Source organism: Ambystoma mexicanum, chromosome 13 (assembly GCF_040938575.1).
Source record: "Ambystoma mexicanum isolate Mex_15411 chromosome 13, UKY_AmexF1_1, whole genome shotgun sequence".
Classification (NCBI taxonomy): Eukaryota; Metazoa; Chordata; class Amphibia; order Caudata; family Ambystomatidae; genus Ambystoma; species Ambystoma mexicanum.
This window is the reverse complement of record NC_090938.1, coordinates 120230298-120252161: the sequence shown is the minus strand read 5'-3', so window position 1 is coordinate 120252161 and position 21864 is coordinate 120230298. Positions and strand designations below refer to the sequence as shown.

At 47.0% G+C, this 21864-nt stretch overlaps 1 protein-coding gene across 1 annotated transcript in view; it reads right to left on the bottom strand.

Annotated features, from left to right (window-relative positions):
* The window catches only part of SYCP1 (synaptonemal complex protein 1), a 1202159-nt gene that overhangs the window by 567771 nt on the left and 612524 nt on the right, over positions 1 to 21864 (bottom strand). Inside the window, exon 7 of the mRNA XM_069633416.1 lies at positions 7368 to 7427. Within this exon, the coding sequence (XP_069489517.1) occupies positions 7368 to 7427 (60 nt within the window). The remainder of the gene's footprint in view (positions 1 to 7367; positions 7428 to 21864) is intronic.

The window sequence follows — 21864 nt, the reverse complement described above, 5'->3', positions numbered from 1 at the left end:
TACGGGAGGGGACATCCACAAAAGGGATTACTAGACTATACACGCTCCTGGACAGGGCGCAATTAGAAGACACCCTCCAATACAGGAAGGATTGGGAGCAGGACATAGGGGAGGAGATCACGCAGGAAGAATGGAGTCAAATCTGGAGGAGGGCTAATAAACTATCCAAATCCACGGCAATTAAAGAATCGGCATACAAACTCTGCTATCGTTGGTATATGCCCCCAATTAGAATACACAAAATGATCCCCACGTACCCTCCAGACTGTTGGCGAAATTGTGGGGTAAGAGGGGATAGGTTCCATATGTGGTGGTCATGCCCAAGGATGAAAGTGTACTGGAAAGAAATTCTGAGCCTTATCAGAGACATAACGGGCGCCGACCTACCATGGTCCCCAAAAGTTATTCTGCTGGGTGCAGTTGTAGAGGGGGAATATGCAGCCTCAGGGAACATGGCGGCCCTCATAACCCATTTACTGACGGCAGCGAGGATGACAGTGCCCCAAAGGTGGAAAACAGTGGAGGGCCCTACAGCTCCATGGTGGTGGGTGAAAGTGTGGGGGGTCATGGCAATGGAGAACATCTGTGCCACAAAATCAGGGACCTATCTGAAATTCTTGGCCATATAGGAGCCCCTGCAGGATTATGTGGGAGAGAGTGAGTCTCAATACTTTAAACCCCGTATCCTCAGAAATATCCACATCAGATAAAGTTTGCCGAGACTATGGTTGTGGGGTTGGCTCATGGAAATGTTCTGGTTACGAATCGAGGTTTTTGTGTGATATGAACAATAATAGGGGGGAGGATAAGAGGGGAGGGCGGGAGGGGATGGGAAAAGTAAGCAGCCCTCCCTTTAGCGCATAATAACGCTAGTATTCAGCAGAAGAATTGCTCCAGGTCAACAGAGGGCTGAGAGGGGGAAGGGAGTTAGGGGAGGGGTTGTTGAACGGTTGCAGTTAAAAGTTTAATTATTTCCTGAAACAATACTAGAATGGTGAGACCTAAGGTGGATGTGAGGCTTTAATGTTCGCCTAATGAATTTATGAAGCGATTATTGACTTGTTTATTACTGTTGAATGAATTCATGAGGAACCTCATAGGTCCGTTCACCACTGCTGAGTTTGGTCTATACTCAGGACAATCGAAGAATTAATTATTGGGTTAAAAATTAAGTTATTACTGGAAGCTAGACCGAAACGGTAATGCCGAAGATGGAGAAACAGCCTTAGAATGACTTGCACTGAGATACAACTCGGACCTACACAACGTTTGTAGGTGATACTGGGTCTGTACATATAAACCTTGTTAAAAGCTCATCTACTTTTTGAAACAATACCAAAATGGTACGGTCTAAGGACAAATGATGAATTTACTCACTTATGAAAGCTATTTAATTTGCTACAGCTGGTGAAGCGTGGACAACTTTGAACTAAGCTCTGGATGTAATTAATTGAGATGAACAGTGATGTCATTTACAATGTCTCCAGATGAACTCCGGGTTTTATTAACGCTTAAGTAAACATCGGCAAGGAGAAGAAGCGGGGAAGGCAATGAATTGTAAAGATCCACAATGAGAAACTTATCTTAGAATTCACTGTGGCGGGCAAAGTACTCCCCGAATGTACACTCATATGATGCATACTAGATTTTAAGTTAAGTCGGACTATGAAATAAGGTTGTTAAACGTTGAGGGGGGGAAGGTCAAATATTGTTTAATTACTGTTTAATGAATTTAGGATATGACCCACTGTTATGCTTATTATTGTTGAATTCATTTAGGAGGAACCTTATCGAACTGTTTTATCAATGCTGATTTATGTGTTATAAATTGGAAAATCTAATAAAAAGATTTGTTTTAAAAAAAAATTATCATAAAGATCATTCAATCTAGACACTTCTGAAATAAAGCTCTCAGGCACATGCACCATATTGAAGAGGAAAAGATGCATCATTGTCTGATGGCTCAATTTCCTCATAAATTGAGGTGAGAGATTTGAAATAATCTCTCCTTCGTAAAGGAATATAGGTCTTGTCTGGGATAGGCATCGAAGGTTTAACAAACTGTGAAGTTGAGGCTCGAGGAGTCTACAAAATCTTTTTCGGCTTCAATGGCGCCATTGGTTTAGATGGCGCCGTTGGCATCGATGGTACGGCTGGTATTGATATGGCAGCTGGTGTCGATGGCACAACTGGGGTGGAAAGTGCCGCCGGTGTTGAGGTTGCAGCTGGAGTCAAGGGCGCAGCTGGCATTGATGGTGGCGACGACCTCGACACCATCAATGGCATTGATGATGTTGACGCCCTCGAACTCGACTTATCTTTGGACCTACATCTCGAAGGAACCTTCAATGACTTGTCATTGTGTCAAGGCCTCGACGGCTGTAACGCTCACCTGACTCCCACGGAGGCGCTGGTCTAGTCTGGGTGGCTGTGGCCTCTTCGGGCGTGATGCGCAGAACTCGGAACACCGACTGAACAGGACCCTCAAATCTTGCTTGTCTGGCCCGTAGGAATATCCTTCTTATGGTTTGAAAGGATGAACTCTCCATCCTGCTTTTGGTGCAGGGGCGCGTGTTTGTCCAGTTACTTCACTGGTTTTCAGAATGGCGCTGGCAAAATCCACTTGACTTTTCCGAGCGGAACGCCGTAAGTATGAAGATTACAAAAGTTCAAGTGTAGAGCCTCCTTTTCTGTTGCCTTCCTAACCTGTGATCTGTCCTTTATTTCAGGTGCAGAATGAAGGCGATGCGTTGAGGGATTGAATTGCCGAAGGTAAACTCAGGTGAGATAGCGATGGGGGAGATCCCTCTTAATTTCTTTATATTCCTCCAGTAATGTCTTTTGTCCTTTCCCCTTAGGGGCTGGGGTGCGGTACCTGCCAACGAAGCGGCGCCGACCCGAAATGAGGAATGGTCCACCAACAGAAGACCGGTAAGTGTTATGGCGGAAAATTAGGCTTTCCTCATATGTTCCTTCTGCTCACCTTTTGTCTCTTCTTCTCTCCCCTAGGCGCAGAGATGTGGCGACCGGTGCAGACAGACGCGGTGGAGCCAGAAGAACTCCCGAAGACAGGTGAGTGAAGCGCGGCGCTGCAGCGAGCAACGCAGTGCTTTTAAATGAAAGTCTTTTCTCAGGAACGCTGGCGTGAAGGTTCCGGATGCAGGTAAGAAGTTTGATAAATTCTTGGTTTTCACCTTTCTCTTCTCTTCTTTCCTTACAGGTGTTCTAGGATCGAGGCGGGCGTGGCTGGAGACCAGATGCAGGAGCAGACACGGTGAGCGTTCAGCTGCTTGGATGCAGAACAACGCGAAGCGTGAGCTACTGTCTGGGCGTGGCTTAAATAGCCCCCAAAGTAGTTCCAAGTAAGTATCCTTCCCTGGCCACGCCCGAGTGGCAAAATAGTCCCAATGAAAAAATAGTCCCTTTCAGGTCTCAGGGAGGCCTGAATCTTGCAGCATGGTCTGCATCAGGTAAGTGCACAAAACACCTTCCTTTATGAGCCTGGCGCCTAGGGCGCCAGGACTGATGTCCAACATGAGCCTGGCGCCAACGGCGCCAGGACAGAGTCCAAAGAGCCTGGGCTTTTACCCGGGGGCATGATGCCTGCTCCCGGGGGTGCTGGGCCTGGCCTGGTGCTCCGGGGGTAGGCATCATGACAACGGCTCTCAATGAGGATCTGGCCTTCAACCCGGGCTCGAGGGCGTGCAGGATTTGGCTCGAGCCCTTTCCTTACCAGCTTCTTTGGAAGGTGCGGTAGGAGCATGGCTTGCTGGGGGGGGGGGTGTTGGGTTTGTTTTTGAAATAACTCTGGGAAGCTGTAGCCAAACCAGTTTAGGTAGCAGTGACAGGCGGTCTAGGCTAAGTTCTTCAGAGAGGTGAGAGTGTTAAGGGTCCACAATGAGGTCAAACAATGGGAGTCACAAATTGCACTTAGACAGGATGTATAAAAATACAGTTATTTAATTATGGCCAAAACACACTATACGAAAATGAATACAAGCAGGTAGACTTATCAACCAATACCATCAAACTAAATCCATATATACATTCACAGGTTCAAATGCACAATACAAATCAAAATACTCCTGCAAAGGAATTAATAGGTAAGTATCATACACAAAAAGGTTCACAGAGATGATCTCTATCTAATATTGTCCAACCCTAAGTTGCCTGGGGCCTTGTGCCCTATTGCTCAGGACACAGTTCCACAGAATTTAGGATGCAGAAAAAAATGCAGGTAGGGTCTCTGGGGTCCAGTGATGGATTCTTATAGTCAGGGTCAATGTAGACAAGTGCCCAAAATTACCCCCAACAGTCTTGCCAAGGCAAGTAATGGCAAAGCCAATAGTATAAGAAATAGTATTATTATAAGCCCATTGACCTAAAATGGGAGTATAGGGGTAGGTTAAAAGCTCTGTAACTTGCCTTACTCCGAATCTTCCCAGATCTTTGTGGAACAAAGGAAGGGTGTCCTGGGTTGCTTGTCCCACCAAAATCCGTGGTCCTCGATTTTCAGGGGTTGCAGGTTCGAGTGATTCTCCGGTTGGGATCTTTTGCTGGTGCAAGGACTCTTGGTGAAGTAATGCAAAAAACAATCATTCAGCACCCCTCTCGGGACTGGACTCATGTCGGGAAGGCAGGTTTCGGACAGTGCATGACGCGCACAGCGATGCAGCAGGACTCATTAGGCGTGGTCGGACTTTCTGGTCTTTCTCGGGTCCCCTCGGTGCGAGGACACCGTAATTTTGCAGAAGGTGTCATTGCAGTGGCCGCTGAGGGTGTGCCACGTTTCAGGTGGGACTCGGAACGGCGACAAAGTTAACCCGGTAGCCCAAAAACGAAGCTTGTCAGCCACAGGACAATTCCCGGGCACTTCCGAAGGGGTTTTTTGTACTGGTCACCGAGTAGACGTCAGGAATGGATGGTCCCTCCACTCCTGGGGTCATAGCATCTTCGTAGGCCTACTGAAGATCACGAGACAGACAGGGCTCCACCAGAGCTGTAGCAGACGGTTGCCAGGCCTCCTTCAGTCAGGTTTCAGGTTTCTTTGCGGGTCTTCTCAGCTGGACAGGATACTTCCAGGATCTCTGAGAAATGCATGCAGGGGTCCTCTTCTTATCCTAAAAGCCAGGTAGGAGTCGAAACTCCCACTAGCAAATAGCAGAATTAGCCCACACACAAAAAAAACCACAGTGGTCCAATCAGGACCACTGGCGGGAACACTCATGCATACCAATCAGACACACAGAAACCAGTATGTGGATTAGGGTCAGACAACCCAGCCCACATCCTGCCTGTCAAACACACAAAGCCCTCCAGTAGCCCGCCAAAAGCTGCTGCTTTCCCGGCACTGGAAGTCCTTATAAGGATCTTCCTGGACTCTGAGGGCAGGAAGAAGGCTAAACAACAAGATGCAAAAAGAATGTGCATAAAACCTTGTGGCATGGCCATGTTTGACCAGTAGCCACAGTCAGTAGCAAACGCGGTAAACGCGGTAAAGCTAAAACGAAATTCCCCAAAAAGTGGGGAAAGGTCACTGCTGCCACCAGCCCATCTTTTAAACACCTCTAGAGTAACCAAGAAAATCCTTTGAGTGTTAGTCTAGGGCAAAAAAAAATGCACCCCATTGCACTGCAGTGTAAACTGCATTGTGCAATGTTAAAAAGTTACCACAAGGGACACAAAAGTAACCACAAGTAGCAACATAGTCACAAGACTAAGGTAAACACTGTTTCCCAGTACTGATAGCCTGAAGGACATATCAGTTTCCCCATAACATATGAGCAAAAGCCAGTACCGTGAAGCTTAATGGTTCACTGTACTGCAAAAAGTTCAGGTCAGGATCAAAAATAAAAGCTAAAGGTTTGGGGGTTCCAAAAAGATGGAAGGAAAGGTGCAGTAAAGAGAATCTTTCCTAACACTCAATGACGATGAGGAGTGACGGGAGCCACTCCTCGACCTTGATCTTTTAATCTTCTTTCTTCAAGGAGAGTCACCTCTCGGCTCGTCGGACAAAGGTTTCTTCGATGGGGTAGTCGATGGGGATTTTTTGGGGTTTCTACCTACCGCCAATTTCCCCTTTCGCTCCTTCAGAGCCTTTCCAGTCATTGACTGGCACTTGGAGCAGGTCGAGGGCTTATGCTCCACCCCGAGACACCACAGACAAACTAGATGTGGGTCGGTTAATGACATCTTAGAATCACAGTCCCGACACTTCTTGAACCCAGTCTTTGGGGTAGTAGGTGTCGAGGAAGAAGACGTTATCGTAATAGACAAAAGAAGCGTGCTGTGCTTTCTCGAAGCGTAAGCTTACTCGGAAAACAAAACTGCAGCCAACGGGCAGTGTGTGTGCCATATATACCTTCGATGACATCATCCTCGAGACGGGGGACATCGAGTTGACTGCATCGATGCACAGTGCCCTCTGCCAATTTTTTTTTCCCAAAGTAGCTGATGCTGGATATAGGCTTTTTGGTCACCATATGTTGCAGCAAACCCTCCCCATACAAAACTGCTTGTAGATAACTGCAAAAGGTTGTGGGATGGTAGTCCTTCCGTGGAAAAGGTGACCCCTAACAAGCATTTTACCCTCCCCCCTCCAACATCCGCAAAACCTGGATCCACCACCCCTCTTGCCAGAGTAAGAAGAATTTGTCCAAAAACATGAGAATTCAAAATGTGAACGATGGAGCCTCTTTTTATTCTTGTCTTTGTTCACAGGCCAGTGTCTGGCTCTCACCTTGATAAAGGTGTGTCACCCGAAGACAGCTTCTCCGGAGTGCTATTGTTGCTTGCTGCTGAAAGCAATTTAGCAGCCTGCTCAGTGATGACTTTGGGCTACATGGACCACCAGGAGCCACATTCTTTCATTTCATGGTCTCTGCCAAGAAACCAGACAAACTTTAAGTGGGCACCCCAAACACACATTATGCGCCTGCAGTTATCATCAGATTTAAAACCTGATTTAGGGGATATTTTCCAGACAAAAGCATATATATAGACTGATGAGATCACTTTCTGTGCAAACGGACACTGAGATGGAGCCGTACCGAAGACGCAAGGCAACGAATGATAGCAAGCTGAACAATGTTCTGGATCGGACTTTTCATTTCATTTTCATAGAGGAGTCTCTGGGAGAAATGTATTCAGAATAATGATGAATTTACAAGTGAACCGTAACATCTTGCCTCGCTGAATGGAGCAATCATTTATAAACAAAAGCAGCAGTTTATGTGGTGTATCGATAAGGTCGATGATGAAGGTGGCAGAAGGGTCAGAAAAGCATTTGGAGGTAATGTTTTCGATTGAGACGTGAATCTTAATAATCAACATTCAATTTAAAAATAACTGCAACATTAATACTGCACCTTGTGTTTCAGTTCTTTTTTTAACATGCCACTGTCGTTCAATTCTCTTGCATACCTATCCTGTAAAAATACACAAAAACAAAAATAGTTCAGAAGTATTGTGATTGTTGTAAATAGGTTTTTCGTCAGAGTGTTAAAATGTTCTGATCAACATCAATTCGTTTTTTTTCAGGTTATCACTCATAAATTAAAAGTTACTCACAGTAGCGACTAACGTACTCCTAGCCCATAGCCCCCTTTCCTCCATACTGTATAGGCGTCCCTCTAAAAAAAGTGCATTTACCCTTTATATTTAAGGTGCGTGTAGGCACGGCTATGGGCATGGCCACGCCCCCATAGCGCCACCTTCCGGTGCCTAGCCTCAGTCCCCTTGTTTGTGCCAGGTGGCAAATTTAGCCTGACCTATTTTTATTGTGGAGACGACGGAGCGTCGTTTGGAGGAGAGGGGACTATGGACTAGGTGTACGTTAGTCACTACTGTGAGTAACTTTTAACTACTCCTACGTCCCATCCCCTTTCCCCATACTGTATGGGCAATTCCAACTGATATACCCCTTAGGGAGGAGTGTGAGTGTTTACTTTGCAAAGAGGTCTTTGAGGACTGTCCAAACTCAGCACCTGGCATGGCACTAACATCTAAACAGTAGTGCTTGTAGAAAGCCAATGGTAATGCCCATGCGGCCACCTGACTGATAATGGGCCATGCACCTCCCTTTGGAATGCGACCGCTGTGGCCTTAGCGCATACAGCGTGCGCATGCATATGCACCAGGCAAGGGAGCCGTTTTATACCTCTGAAATAGCTGCCACCATTCACCTGGCAATGTAAGCTTTCGATACTTCAGCCCCCGGCGAAGAAACACCGAACATGATCAGCAAAGCGTCCGACTTCCTGAACTGTTTTGTCCTGTCTAGATAGAACCTGACAGTTCTCCTAACATCCAAGCAATGTAATGCCCTCTCAGCTTTCGACTGAGGATGTGGAAAGAAGGTTGCAAGCACAATATCCTCATTGAGATTTATTTTATTTTACATTTTTAAAGCGCTCACACAGACCACGGCCTCGAGGCGCTGTTACAGGAATTGTTTTGTACTTTAATTGCGTAATTGTTTTTGTCTTAGTTGCGTATTTATAACGCGCTTAAACACCCAGAGTTTTCTAAGCGTGGGTCTTGCTTCTAAGGCGCGCACGTTGCTGCTGAGCTATCCTCCCAGGATGAAAGGATGAAACTACTTTCGGCAAGAATTTTGGTCGTGTCCTCAAGACCACCTTATCTTTGGGGAAGATTGTGTAAGGCTCTGACATGACTAGCGCATCTGGCTAAAGTGCGGCCCAACAATAGCGCTGTCTTGAGAGTCACCCACTGGATGTCTGTTGTAGCTATGGGCTTGAAAGACTTGTGCACCAGTGCTGTCAGCACCACATTAATGTCCCACACCATATGAGGTTTTCTGACCGGGGGGGATAGCCTGGCCATCCCCTGCAAATGCCTCTTCCCCACCGGATTGGCCATGGAAAATGATTGGCCCTCCATATTCCTGTGTGCGCTGATTGCTGCCTGATAAGTGTGACACGTGTCCACCTAAACCCCTGTGAAGTGGGCGGAAAAAGATATGACTTAATCAATTGTGCACAGTGCTGGATCCATTCCCTTGTCCCTGGCCCAGTAAAAGAACCTGGCCCACTTTTGTACTGGAGCCTAGTGTACTCCTTTCTGGCGTTTTGAATAATGTCCAGATTGGCGTGAAGACCCAGCTGCTGCATTTTTAATTGTTTAGGTACCAGGCTGAGAGGGCTGTACTATTGCTGCCCCCTGCTGCGAGAGGTAAAACAGGCCAATTGTCTTCAGGGGGATTGGGCTCTGCCTCGCCATCCTCACCAGGTGTGAGTACCATGTCCTGGCTGGCCAGTCTGGGACAAACAGAATCATGCAGCAGATAGCCGTATCCTGGAACTTCTGCAGCACTCTCTGGATCAACTCTCCAGGATCTCTGGATCAACTTTCTGGATCCCATTGGAGGGAATGCGTAACACCAGAGGTTGTTCCAGGAAATTTGCAAGGCATCCCCTAGTAAGCGCCTGCCTTTCCCCATCCATAAGGCAAACTGCTTGTACTTCGCGTTACTCTCTGAAGCGAAAAGATCCACCTCCGGATGACCCCATCCTCTGAAGATGTTGCTGAGGACCTGCAAGCCCACCTCCCATTCGTAGTTGTCCGTCAGTAGCCTGTTCAACTTGTCTGCCTCCATGTTTGTTTGTTTGTTTGTTTGTTTTATTATTTATAATGCACAGTTATATCCAGGGGTATCAGGGCGCAGCATTTACAAGAATATGCGAAGCTTAGTTACAAAATATAAAATGTACATGTTGGCAGAGGGAGAATATACAAAGCAGAAGAGGGAAACAGGCAATATATACAATATATGCAAAGTAAAAAGTGGGAACACCAGGTTACACAGTGTGTGGATCGCATGAGAGGATAGCCTTGGCACTTAGCTATCTTGGTGGTCCTTCAGTTTCAGCCATGAAATTACCTTAGAACGGAAATTCAGGTAAGGCATGTCTACTCTAAGGTTGGGAGGCAATGAGTTCCATAGTTTGGCTGCTTTTACCGGGAAGCTGTTACCTCCTATCGTGGCAAGTTTGAAGTTAGGGACAGAGAGGCAGTCTTTGTATGCAGTTCTGAGGGCTCTCAAGGAGGCTTGTCTATGGAATCTGTTAATCAAGTAGATCGGGGCGGCATTGTTAAGGGATTTGTAGGTAAGTGAAGCCGTTTTTAGGAGAATTTTATCTCTAGTGGAGAGCCAGTTGTTCTGTTGGTTGAGTCCTAAGATGTGCTCTCTTCTGGGGATGCCTAGGGCTGCTCTCAGGGCGTTATTCTGGAGAGTTTGTAACTTAGTCGTGGTAGCCTTGGAGGTTCCCAGGTAAAGGGCGTTACAGTAGTCAAGGCGGGATAGTATAAGGGCTCTAGCGAGTGTGAGGCAGCTAGTGTCTGACAGAAATGGTTTGGCTGAGCGGATTAATTTGCACGTATATGCAGATGAGGATGCCAGGGAACTCAGTTGTCTTTTGAAGGAAAGGTTAGAATCCAAGTAGAATCCCAATGTTTTGACCTCCTGTCCAACTTTGATGTTGTTCCCATCTATCATGAATGAGTTGTAGGCCGGGCTGAGTTTCTTTAAGCTGTGCGTAGTTCCCAGGATGATAAGCTCCGTTTTCTCATCATTCAGGCATAGTCCATGATTGGCCATCCATGCCTCGATGATGATGTACACCCTATTTAGCAAGGCCAAATCCTTTCCACAATCTCCAGAAAGCGGAAGGAGGATCTGAGTATCATCTGCATAATTAGTGTAGGTGATACCGAGATGATCCAAATCATCGAAAATGGGCTTGGTAAATATGTTGTACAGTGTGGGGGAGACACATGAGCCCTGTGGGACACCACAGGTGATGGGTATGAGGTCTGCTGCAGCTGTGGGAGAAAAGACCCTCATAGTTCTTCCGTTAAGGAATGAGGTGATCCATGTAATGGCCTCGGGAGAGAAGTGTGCTGCTGTGTGGAGATGTGAGCATAGGACAGAATGGTCGACCAAATCGAAAGCTGCCGATAGGTCAAGGAGGAGGAGCAAGGCAACTTGTCCTTTGTCCCTGAGTGTATGAATCTGAGCTTTCAGGTCGATGAGTGCAGTCTCAGTCCCATGTTGAGGGCGGAACCCTGATTGTCTGGATCCTAAAAGGTGGTGTTCTTCCAGGTGCTTCTGTAATTGTACATGGGCGACCTTGTCTAGGATTTTTAGTAGGAAGGGAACAGTCATTATGGGTCGGTAATTGGTAGGTATGGCTGGGTCAAGAGTAGGCTTTTTTAGTAAAGGAAGTACCCAGGATTGTTTTAGATTAGTGGGGATGGAGCCAGAAGTGAAGGAGGCATTGATCAGTTTGGTGATGAAGGGTGAAAGGTCACGGGCGGCAACTTTGATGAGCTCTGCTGGGCATAGGTCTCCCTGGCAGTTGGAGGGTTTCAAGGACAAGATGATTTTTTCTACGTCGAGAGTATTGACTTTAGAAAACTTGAAACGGGTAGGGTCTGTGGTCGTGCACTTATCCGGACTTTTGGATGGGGGCATGTCTTTTAGGGCTGCTTTTTTGCTAGAGATTTTGGTTTGAAGGGTCTTGATCTTATTGGTCAGGGCATTCTGAATTTCTGAGCACCAATTTTTATCTTTGGTGCAGGTATCAGGGGGTAGTATGGGGGTTTCAACTTCTTTGAGAATGGAAAAGAGTTCTTTCATGTTGGATTTGGCTGAATATATGCGAGAGTCAAAGGAAGTTTGTTTGACCATGTATATTTCTTTTTTGTAGACTGCGGTTATTTTGGATAGATTGAGTTTGTTAGAACCTGAGAGAAATTTTTTTCCAGGTCGCCTCACAATTTCTCTTTTGTTGCCTTAGGTTTTTGAGGAATGGTGTGTACCATTTGTTAAGGTGTGATTTCGGTTTGCTCGGTCTGTGTTTGAGTGGGGCGATGAGGTCCAGTACTGTGGCCATGGCCTTATTATATTCCTCAACTAGGATCTCTGGGTCCAGGTTGTCTGAGAGTGTATCAAGTTTGGGGAGTAGGTTCGGGATGAGTCTTTCTAAGGTGATGTTTTTCTTATTTCTGGTGAGACTAGGGGGGGCTGTTGTGATGGGCGGAGGTGTAGGTCTGTCGGTGGTTAACCAGAACGAAACTAGGTGATGGTGAGTCCAGATTAGAGGTGAGATGTTAGTGATATTTGCTACACAATTGTGATCGGCCACCCAATCAAGTATTCTACCTTTCGAATGAGTGGGGGTCATGCTTCTTTGCGCGAAGCCTAGTTCAGCAAGGGTCGTGACTATGGAATTAGATATTGGGTCTGCTGGGTCGTTATAACCTAGGTTAAAGTCCCCCAAGGTGAGGACTTGAGATGCGGTTTTGAGATTGCTAGGTAGAATGGCGTTAAGGTCTTCATCGAAGGTGCCGATGGGTCCTGGCGGGCGGTAAATCAGATGGATGGTAAGGGTTTGGGTATTAGTGAGTGGGACTTTGACAGATAAGATTTCGCAGGATTGGACATCAGTGGGAGTTACTAGTCTCATGGGTAGACTAAGTTTATGTATGATGGCGACACCCCCTCCTCTGGAATTGGGGCGATCTTGCCTCAGGATAGTGTACTTGTCTGGGACTGCTAGCATGATCATAGGGCCTGCTGCAGGGTGTAACCAGCTCTCAGTAATAGCGAGGAAGTCAAGGTCGTCTTGGAGGATCAAATCTGCGATTTCTATAGCATGTGCTACTAAGGATCTAGCATTGATCAGGGCTCCCTTGATTTTAGGGCTAACTGTCTTTATGTTGGTAGATGTGTTTTCAATAGTGCCTGTGTGACCTTTATCTTGAGTTAGTCCAAGAGTGCTCTGGCTAGGGTGGTTGTGCAAGGGACTAGAGGTGAGGTTATGGTGTGGATTAGAGGTTTTAATGTTGGGGCTAAATTGAGGCAACTGCTTTGTGGACTTTTGTAGGGTAGGCAGCGAACGGGCGAGCGGCTCGTAGATTTTAGCTAGTCTAGCTCTGAGTCCTAGGTTCCTATCTATGGTAGTACGAGGGAGACTGGGAAGTAGCTGAAGGTTGGCTAAGTCTGTGTGGGGTGGAATCTGGTCGGTGAGCATAGTAGGAAGAGGCATGTTGGACAATTGTGGTGCCATCTTAAAATGGATTGCGAGGTTCAGGAGGATGAGGACAGAGGCGCGTAAGCTTGTAGTAGATAGACACATTCTAAATAGTGTTGAAGGTATGGGCTATAGGTCTTGACTGAATTGGCGCTAGTTAAACCAGTTTATGCTTGCCCTCTGATCCTGGGAGGGAGGCTACATAATGAGGTAGGAGCACTAGGTTGCTATCTAAGTTTGAGACATGGCAGTAAGGCTAAATGCGTCTCGGTTTGAGCGAGGCAACAGGTCTAAATATATCAGAGTTTGAGATAAAGCAAGATGGCTGAATACATCTAGATTCGGGATTAAACAGTAAGGCTAAATATATCTAGATTTGAATTTAAACAGTAGGGCTGAATATATCTAGATTTGGATTTAAACAGTAGGGCTGAATATATCTAGATTCGAGAACAGGCAACATGGCTAGATACATCTAAATTTGAGCGTGTCAGAAGGCTGAATGTACAGTACGACAATAGGTATAAATGTGGCCGGATATCAAGAGAGCATAGTGCATCTCTAATTCGGAAATAGTGGTCAGGATAAGATACGAATTAACAGGCAAGTCTGATCTAACGCATGTGCGACACATGAAGTAGAATCGGTAGATAGTGTACAGTGATTCAAACGAAAGTAGGCAATGTCTTAGTGATCGTTGACAATAATGGTCGCCAGGAGTTTAAGAGTAACCTTTGTGCACAGAGTTACCTTGTAAGTTGTAGAGCGTGGCACTGGTATATTCGCAGGTTGGAAAGCAGAGACGCCCGTGGCAGGCGAGGGTGGCTCCTAATATGCTCCTTGTTGTGCCATGGAGGGAACAGGGGGCAACAGGGGCCTTTGTGTGGGCCTTCGTCGGTGGCTGGCGTTTCCGCCTGCCGGCGGATGTGGAGGGGTAAAACAGCTTCAGTTGCTTAGCAACGAAGCCACGCGGCCAGAGCCTCGCTCTGGTGCCACGATGCGCCCGCCATCATGAAATCAGGCGGAAGAGACTGCAGGAGGTCAGGCGATGCCTGCAATGCGGTGCGCTACTTCAATTCAAATGCTATAATCGAAATGTGAAGGTATGCTTAAGGCGCATACCTATAGGATTTGCTGATAAATGCCTCACCCTTGTGGTATCCTGGGTGTTGAGGCAATCCGGAGCGCGGCTGGTCCGTGTTGCTCCCACCTGGAAGGTCCTAGGGCACACTCCCAGATCTGTATTGTCAGATTGCACAGCACAGGAGACCTTGTTCCTCTGTGCTTGTTTAGGTAGAACATTGTTGTATTGTCCATTCGAATGAGTACTGCGCTGTTCGTGATTAGAGTGAGAAACGCCTGTAGAGCCAATGAAATCGCTCCCAGCTTCAGAACATTAATGTGCTCCTCCTGCTCCTGCGGAGACAGCAGCCCGTGGATTGTATAACTGTCCAGCGTGGCTCCCCAACCCTCCAGAGAAGAGTCTGTAGTAATAAACACCAACACCTCCGGATGGAGGAACAATGCTCCCTTCAGCAGACGAGATCTGGCATGACCTCTATCGGTATTGTGACCTTGACTGACTGAGAACCTCTCTTCAGGGCCCAGTTCGCTGCTAGGTGGAACTGCAACCCATGCATTGTCAGTCTGGTGAATGGCACTGCCAGAATGCAGGCTGCTATGAGACCCAACAGGTGTTGATCACCATGCCGATGTCCCTTGCTGGCTGAGGAAGTGGCCCGTCGTCCTGAGGATCGCATTGACACTTTCATGAATGGGGAAAATACTCTGCCAGACCGTATCACATGACAATCTGAGGAAGATCAAGGACTGAGCAGGGGGTAAACTCTGACTTGGTGTGATGTACAGAGAAGCCCAAGTGGTAAAGCTGGTCCATGAGGCACTCCAATGTGTAGCTGATCACTTCCTGCGAACTGATCCTGACTAACCAGTCGTAAATATGGATAGACGTGATGACCCTTGGCTTGGAGTAGCACCATATTTGTGTTCATTAGCCTTGTGAACATGTGTGGAGCAGAGTTGAGACCGAATGGCAACACTCAATGCTGGAAGTGCTGCCCCATGACTGTCAACTGCAGGAATTGCCTGTGTGGCTGCCAAATCGGGACATGGAAATACACACACTTTAGGTCCAGGTAGCACATCCAATCTCCCTTGGGGAGAGCCTCCGCGATCTGCACTGGCATTATCATCTTGAATTTTTTGAGTGGGAAGTAAAGATTGAAAAAAGATAGATCAATCACCACCCTCAGGCCAGCCTGGTTCTTTTTGAGGATGGCAAAACTCCTGGAATAGTATCCAGTGCCCCTCTGATCCGGGGGCACTTGTCCCACAGCTTTGCTCTGAAAAAGTTAAGCAATTTCTGCCAACAGTACTGGTGATCCTATCTGTAGAAGTGGAGGAGAAAATGGGTGCATGAAGGGAATTGGGAGCCAAAAACCCCCGGCACCCACCGAAAAGGACCCAAAGTCATTGCATTCGTGGAGAGCCAATCTACCCCCCACTGGGGAGGGGTGGACCAGGACGCCACCCTCATTGCTTCATGGCTTCTAAGGCAGGGTTGGAAGAGGGGGGTTGCAAAAACCTCTTGGCAGTGGTGTGCTGATGCTTGCGCCTTTGCGGATTGGGCAACCTGTCCGACTGCCTGGACCTTCGATCCTGAAAGCCCCTGAACCTGCCGAATGCCCTACTCCTCTGGTAACACCTGCCTTGTGACTGCCCGAATGCTATAGCTGCCGGTTAATCCCAAATTTCCAGCTATTTTGCTGTCTGCGAGCTCGTATTCTTCTTGCTCAGATCCTCATCTGTAGAGGAGTGGAAGAGCTCCGCCCCTTCGAAAGGGAGGTCCAGTATCCTCTCCTGGACATCAGTATTAAACCTGGTGGCATGTAACCATGCCACTGCGCATGTCCGTAGGGACACAAATGCCGCTTCCTGCCAGGTCGATGTGTATCACAGTGAACTCAAGCAAATCTTGTGCTACCTCCTTTGCTTCTCCATCCACAACCTTTGGTTGGCGGCTGCCAATATTGCATCAGCATTGGGCTGCCTGAGGTGGAACCCGAGTTCAGGTAGACCTTTCTTCGATAGGCCTCCAGAATCTTATCCTCCCTCACCAGGAGGGCTGCTGCCAAAAACCCTGAGGCACCGGAGGTCTGAAATTGCAAAGGAATGCAGCTGCGGTTGGGAGGAAAGGAGGGTGGCCTCCACTTCCACCTGCCTGTACTTGCCGTCCAGTCTCTTGTTGACTGGCTGTGCCCAATGGGCCTTCCACCACCCCTGTGTTGCCAACACCGATAAGTCCTGCAGCGGTATGCACAATGTTCTATGCAGCCTAAGCACCAGCACTACTGCCAGCACACCAGACTCTTGCTGTGGAGGGTGTACCCCAAATATTCGGTGTTAGGGAGAATTCTCATTCTATGGCTAATTTCCCTTACCTAGTGAGTCCCCCAGCAGCTTTGCTGGATTTCTGGAGTTTATTTTTTCCACTTGGTAAGAGTGTGAGCTTTTTCCCCACTCTTACTTGTGTTTTGCCATGTGTATTTCACCAGTTTTTTTGTGATGGTAGACTCTGGAGTACACCACGTCAGTAGCCCCCTTCCTTTGTGTGTTACACAGCACCTTCAGTGCAGTGACACAGGGTTGTCTTTTAGACTTCCCACCAACTCCATTTCTGCGGCTGACTACTGTCCCCCAGAAAAGAGTAAAGTTGCCATCAACCTTACATAGTCATTTAACCACAGATCCAATACACCCCATCCTACATGGAGTATTGGAAAGGGTTAATTCTTAGACCTTTTTATCTGTACCTCTTGGAGCATTGTTTCGCTCCCTTAACATTAAGACTTGGCTGGTGGCAGTGGTATCTACCCTAATTTTCCTACCATGATTATATTACATTACGTGCTATTATTTTAGGCTATTTTAGTAGCCTTGAACTTTAAACCCGCTAGTCCAAATACTTTTTATTTCGGCTCCAGTTGGTTTAATCGCCATTTCTTTTTGTTAACATCCTTCTTGGGTCTTTCTTTGCGCGGCAAACCAGGTTTGCCTCCTTTGTTAGCCGACCTTTGGAGGGCTTCTGACCAGAAGCCCTCCTTTTGCGTCTGGGTTTCCAGGTGGGCTGAATGTGAGGGAGGGGTGTAGTCACCTGCTGCACAGGGTCTCCTTGGAGACTAGAATCGCACTTTGTGTTGATTGGCTGAGGTGGTTGTCCAGGATGGACAACCCCTTGCTGAGTGATTGACAGCCAAGCTCTGTGAATGGGGGATTTTGGCATAAAAGGCAGGACTCTTGAGCTAGGAGACAGAGTCCCCTCTGGAACTACAAGGAACCGAAGAGAAGCGGAGAAGACGACGGCTGCTGCAACCCAGAGTCCCAGTGAAGCGCTGCTGTAGTCCTGAACTATCTACCTCTTCAACGACTAAGAGAAGATCAAGTCCGGAGTCTTCTTACGTTGAGCCTGGTGGGATCTACCAGCTCGTCTTTTCTTCAGTCAGAGTCCTCTCCTGGGTCGAAATCACGGCTGTGCTGTAGTGGTACGGATAGCCATCAGAAGAGCCCTCTCCGATTTATAGGAGTGCACCTTTTATTCATCCTTGTCTTTTTCGCTGCTGGTGGCCTCATCCCTGGGTAGTGTAGATCGCTCCAGACGTCCTCCTTCTTGTCCCCACGACTGAAGCCGCAGGAACCGTGAGTCTGCAGAAACTACCAGGAACAACTACCGTGGCACCAGCTTTCTCCAACGGAATAAGGTACTGTGCACATTTGGTCATTCTCTCCGTCTGACCAGCTGGAATCGGGGTGAACCCTTTTCCTCCACAAAGATTTGTTCTTTCTTCCCTCCCTCTTATAACTTTTCCTTCCATTTGACAATCTTAACGAACTCTTGGCATCTCGAATCTCGAATTGTTCAACGTGTGATCCTCGGCAACTGAGCATCTGCTCCATTGACACTGGCGGAGGCCCATTGACTTTAATCTATATCTTTGAATAAGCCCTCGAGTCTCCTTGCCTTGAAAAAGTATTGCCTATGATTTTTATTCACTTTTCCCTTGTTTGAAATTCTTAAGTACAAAGTGTGTTTTAACTTCGTGAGCATTTCTATCCGCGGGTACGCGTTAGTATCACAACACTGGTCTGTCAAATCCTAGTGTACTTACCTTGAATTTGCTGGAACAAGTGGAATTGGTTGTGCAGTGTATTTTACGTGTGGTTTCGAATTGACAGAAGTGTTGTGTTTTATAACAGATGGTATAAAAAATAAATGTACTTGTATTTTTTACCAGAAACCTTGAGTCAGTGTTTGCTTGAGTCACAGTAATTGTGGTTCTTGTGTAATCTCTACTACTGCTCATTTAGTTTTGAGATAGGTTTGGCTGCTCCGCTACTGCTACCACTTTAACAGTGTAGTACAGGCTTGTAACAAAAGTGAACTTGTATTACCACTTGTAGTCTTAATTGTGTGTAGTGGTCTCTAAGGGAACTGCACAGGATTCTGCCTAACACTGGTATACAGCGGTGAGGATTACACTTAGAGTGCTGCTATTGCTTTGGGTCAACTAACCACAAGGCTAAACACCACTAATTCTATTAACTAAGAAATCATGTCAAATATGGAAAGCTACACTGAAGAGGGGCTCTTAAACTACACTGCTGAGGTTTTGAGAACCATGTGTACAGAGAGGATTCTCTCAGGTAAAGGAAAAAAGATCTGAACTGGTTGCTAAGGTATTGGGGGAAAAATGTCTGGAGTGTGGGTCAGAAGGGCCTATCCATACAGCAAATGTGGATACTGATGTTTGTGATTCTGAGAGTTTTGATGAAGAAGTAGATAACCCTTTGTTAGGAGTTCCTACCAACCCCTTACCTACTCAGCAACCACAACCTCTGTCCACAGGGACCCCCAGAGGTCCTACACTTACTGCTGAGTTTATTGCACTAGAGAAAATGAGACTGGAGTTAGAAGTGAAGCGTATTGATGCACAAACTGCCATGAAACATCAAGAGTTAAGGCTCAGAGAAATGGAGCTGAATCATGAACTAGAAATGAAGAAATTGTCTTTAGAAAATGCTTCACTCCCAGAGTCTTCTAGGTCTTCCAGCCCTAAGAGACCCTGTATGCCAAAGGAAATGATTGGTATGTATGAGACTAAACTTGGTGTTTTGGATTGGTTAGCAATGTTTGAGTACAATCATGGGATTCAAGGTATCTCAGGGAATCAGTTGATTCCTTGGCTTTTCTCTAGGCTTCCCCCTGTTGCAAGTGATGCTGCAATGGAGTTGGGGGAGGAGGATAAACAGGATTATGAGTGTGTGAAACTAGCATTAATAGCTAGATTTGGGAAGATCCCTTCCCAGTACCTTAAGAGGTTTAGACCCCTCAAAAAGCATGATGGTACCCCTTGGGCTACCTGGGTGTGTGAATGTTTGAAAAACTTAGATGGTTGGGTTAAGGGTTACAAAGTAAACTCTTATGAAGGTTTGAGGAATCTTGCAATGTTGGAGTCTATTTTTGATGTCTGCTCCCCTGATCTTAGACAGCACTTGGCTGATTCAAAGGAGATAGATCCTAAGAAGTTAGCTAAGGCTGCTGACTTGTGGGTTGCCAACAGAGCTACTCAAAAGAATTCTGAGGCAACTCAGAAGAAGGATGAGGGAAAGCAGCCAAAGAAAGACAAAAAGGAACATTCCAATAATTCCAATCCAAAAGAGGGCCCCAAACATAACCAGGGTAAGCCACAAGGGAAACCGAATCAGGCTAGTGTACCATCTGGTCCCAAAACAGATGGAGGTCAGAACAAACCTCCATTCAACAGAGCATTTGTAAAATGCTTTGTTTGTGGGTCAACTGACCATGGGAAAGGAGATCCCAGATGTAAGAGTAAACCTTCAGGGGTCCACACTGTCTCCATAGCCTTCTCCCAGGTGGATGATGTACCTATAGCCAGTGGAAACTTTCAGTTACTAGCTAATGAGCCCATGAGAATCTCAGCTAGTGTTTCTTTAGTGTCCTTGGGTCTTTGGGAACAACAGACCTTAGATGTCTATAACTCAATCCCAGATAATACTAAAGAGTATTGCAAAGACAGTGTTCTTGTGAATGGTCAGGAAACCCCTGCCATCAGAGACACTGGAGCCAGCATTCCTGTGGTTGATGAATGTGTTTTCAAGGTGGAGGATGTTGCTAAGGCACACAAACACCTAACCAAGTTAGCTGGAGGCCCTGTGCAAATGGTTTCCCAGTTACCAGCTCTCATCCAGTGTAATGACATGACTGTCAGAATACCTGTAAGTGTGCAAAATAACATACCTGGGAGGGTCCTGTTGGGTAATGACCTTAAAACCCTTGGAGTTGTGTCTAGTACCCCCAGGCACCCCAGCAGAAGGAAGCAGGAGCTCACAAGGTCTGCAAGGGAGGGAACCTTGAGAGGCTCTCCTGGGGACATGATAGAGGAAACTATCACCCCAAGTCCACAGGACTTACTTACTGCTATTGCAAGACAGAAAGAGACAAAGGGGAAACCCAAGTCTGCCAGCAAGAAACCAGCAAGCACTCCTGTCCCCAGAAGGACATCTCCAAGACTGTCCAAAGTCACATCAGTGACCCCTCCACCAGCTGAGGCTGAGTGTGAGGTTCAACCCTGTATGGTTCAACTAGATACTGAGGAATCAGATCTAGAAGAAGATCTTACTCTGGTGGGAGATCTTGACCGTGTTGACCATCCTGAGCTGCAGTCTTTACTGGCAGAAGGTGGACCTAACAGGGCATATTTCAGCAGAGGACAAAGAGAGTGTCCTACTCTTGAAGGTCTTCGCCTACAGGCAGCTTCTCAGCTCAATGGGACTGAGCCTGGAAAGTATAGGTTGCACTGGGAAGATGGCCTCTTCTACAGTAAACCAATTGAGTCAACCCCTGGAGACTGCAAAAGACTTGTAGTACCTCTAGTGAAACGACTCCAGTTTCTGCAGCTAGCCCACGAGATACGTTTGGCTGGTCACTTAAGTTTTAAGAAGACCAAGGAAAGGCTCTCTCTTTACTTCTACTGGCCTAAAATGGGTTCAGAAGTAGGCAAATTCTGCAGTAGCTGCCACACTTGCCAAACCTCTGGCAAGAGTGGAGCCAAGAATGTGGCCCCCGGTGCTCTCCCAGTGGTGGGAGTTCCTTTTGAGAGGGTCGCGATTGACACTGTTGGTCCTCTTGACCCTCCCACATCTTCAGGCAACAGGTTTATCCTGGTTGTAGTGGATCATGCCACTAGGTATCCTGAAGCAATACCTATGAGGACTGTTACGGCTCTGGCTAAGGCCCTACTTGGTATTTTTACCAGAGTAGGTTTTCCTAAGGACGTGATATCTGACAGGGGATCACATTTTATGTCCCACTACATGCAAGCCATGTGGAAAACCTGTGGAGGCACCTACAAGTTCTCTACTGCCTACCACCCCAAACCAATGGACTGGTAGAGAGGTTTAACAGAACTATGAAGAGCATGATAGGTGCTTTAGAAGAACCCCTTAAAAGAAAGTGGGACCTTCTACTGCCATGCCTTCTTTATGCATATAGGGAAGTCCCTCAGGAGGGAGTAGGTTACCGTCCCTTCGAACTTCTCTATGGCCATCCAGTCAGAGGTCCAATGGCCCTGATTAAGAAGGGGTTGGAGAGTGCTCCTTCCCACAAGCCAGTCAGAGTGACTGACTTTGTGATAGGTCTCCGGACGAGAATGTCACACATGATGGCAGAGGCAAGTGATAACTTGAAGGCTGGTCAAGCTCTGGTCAAGCA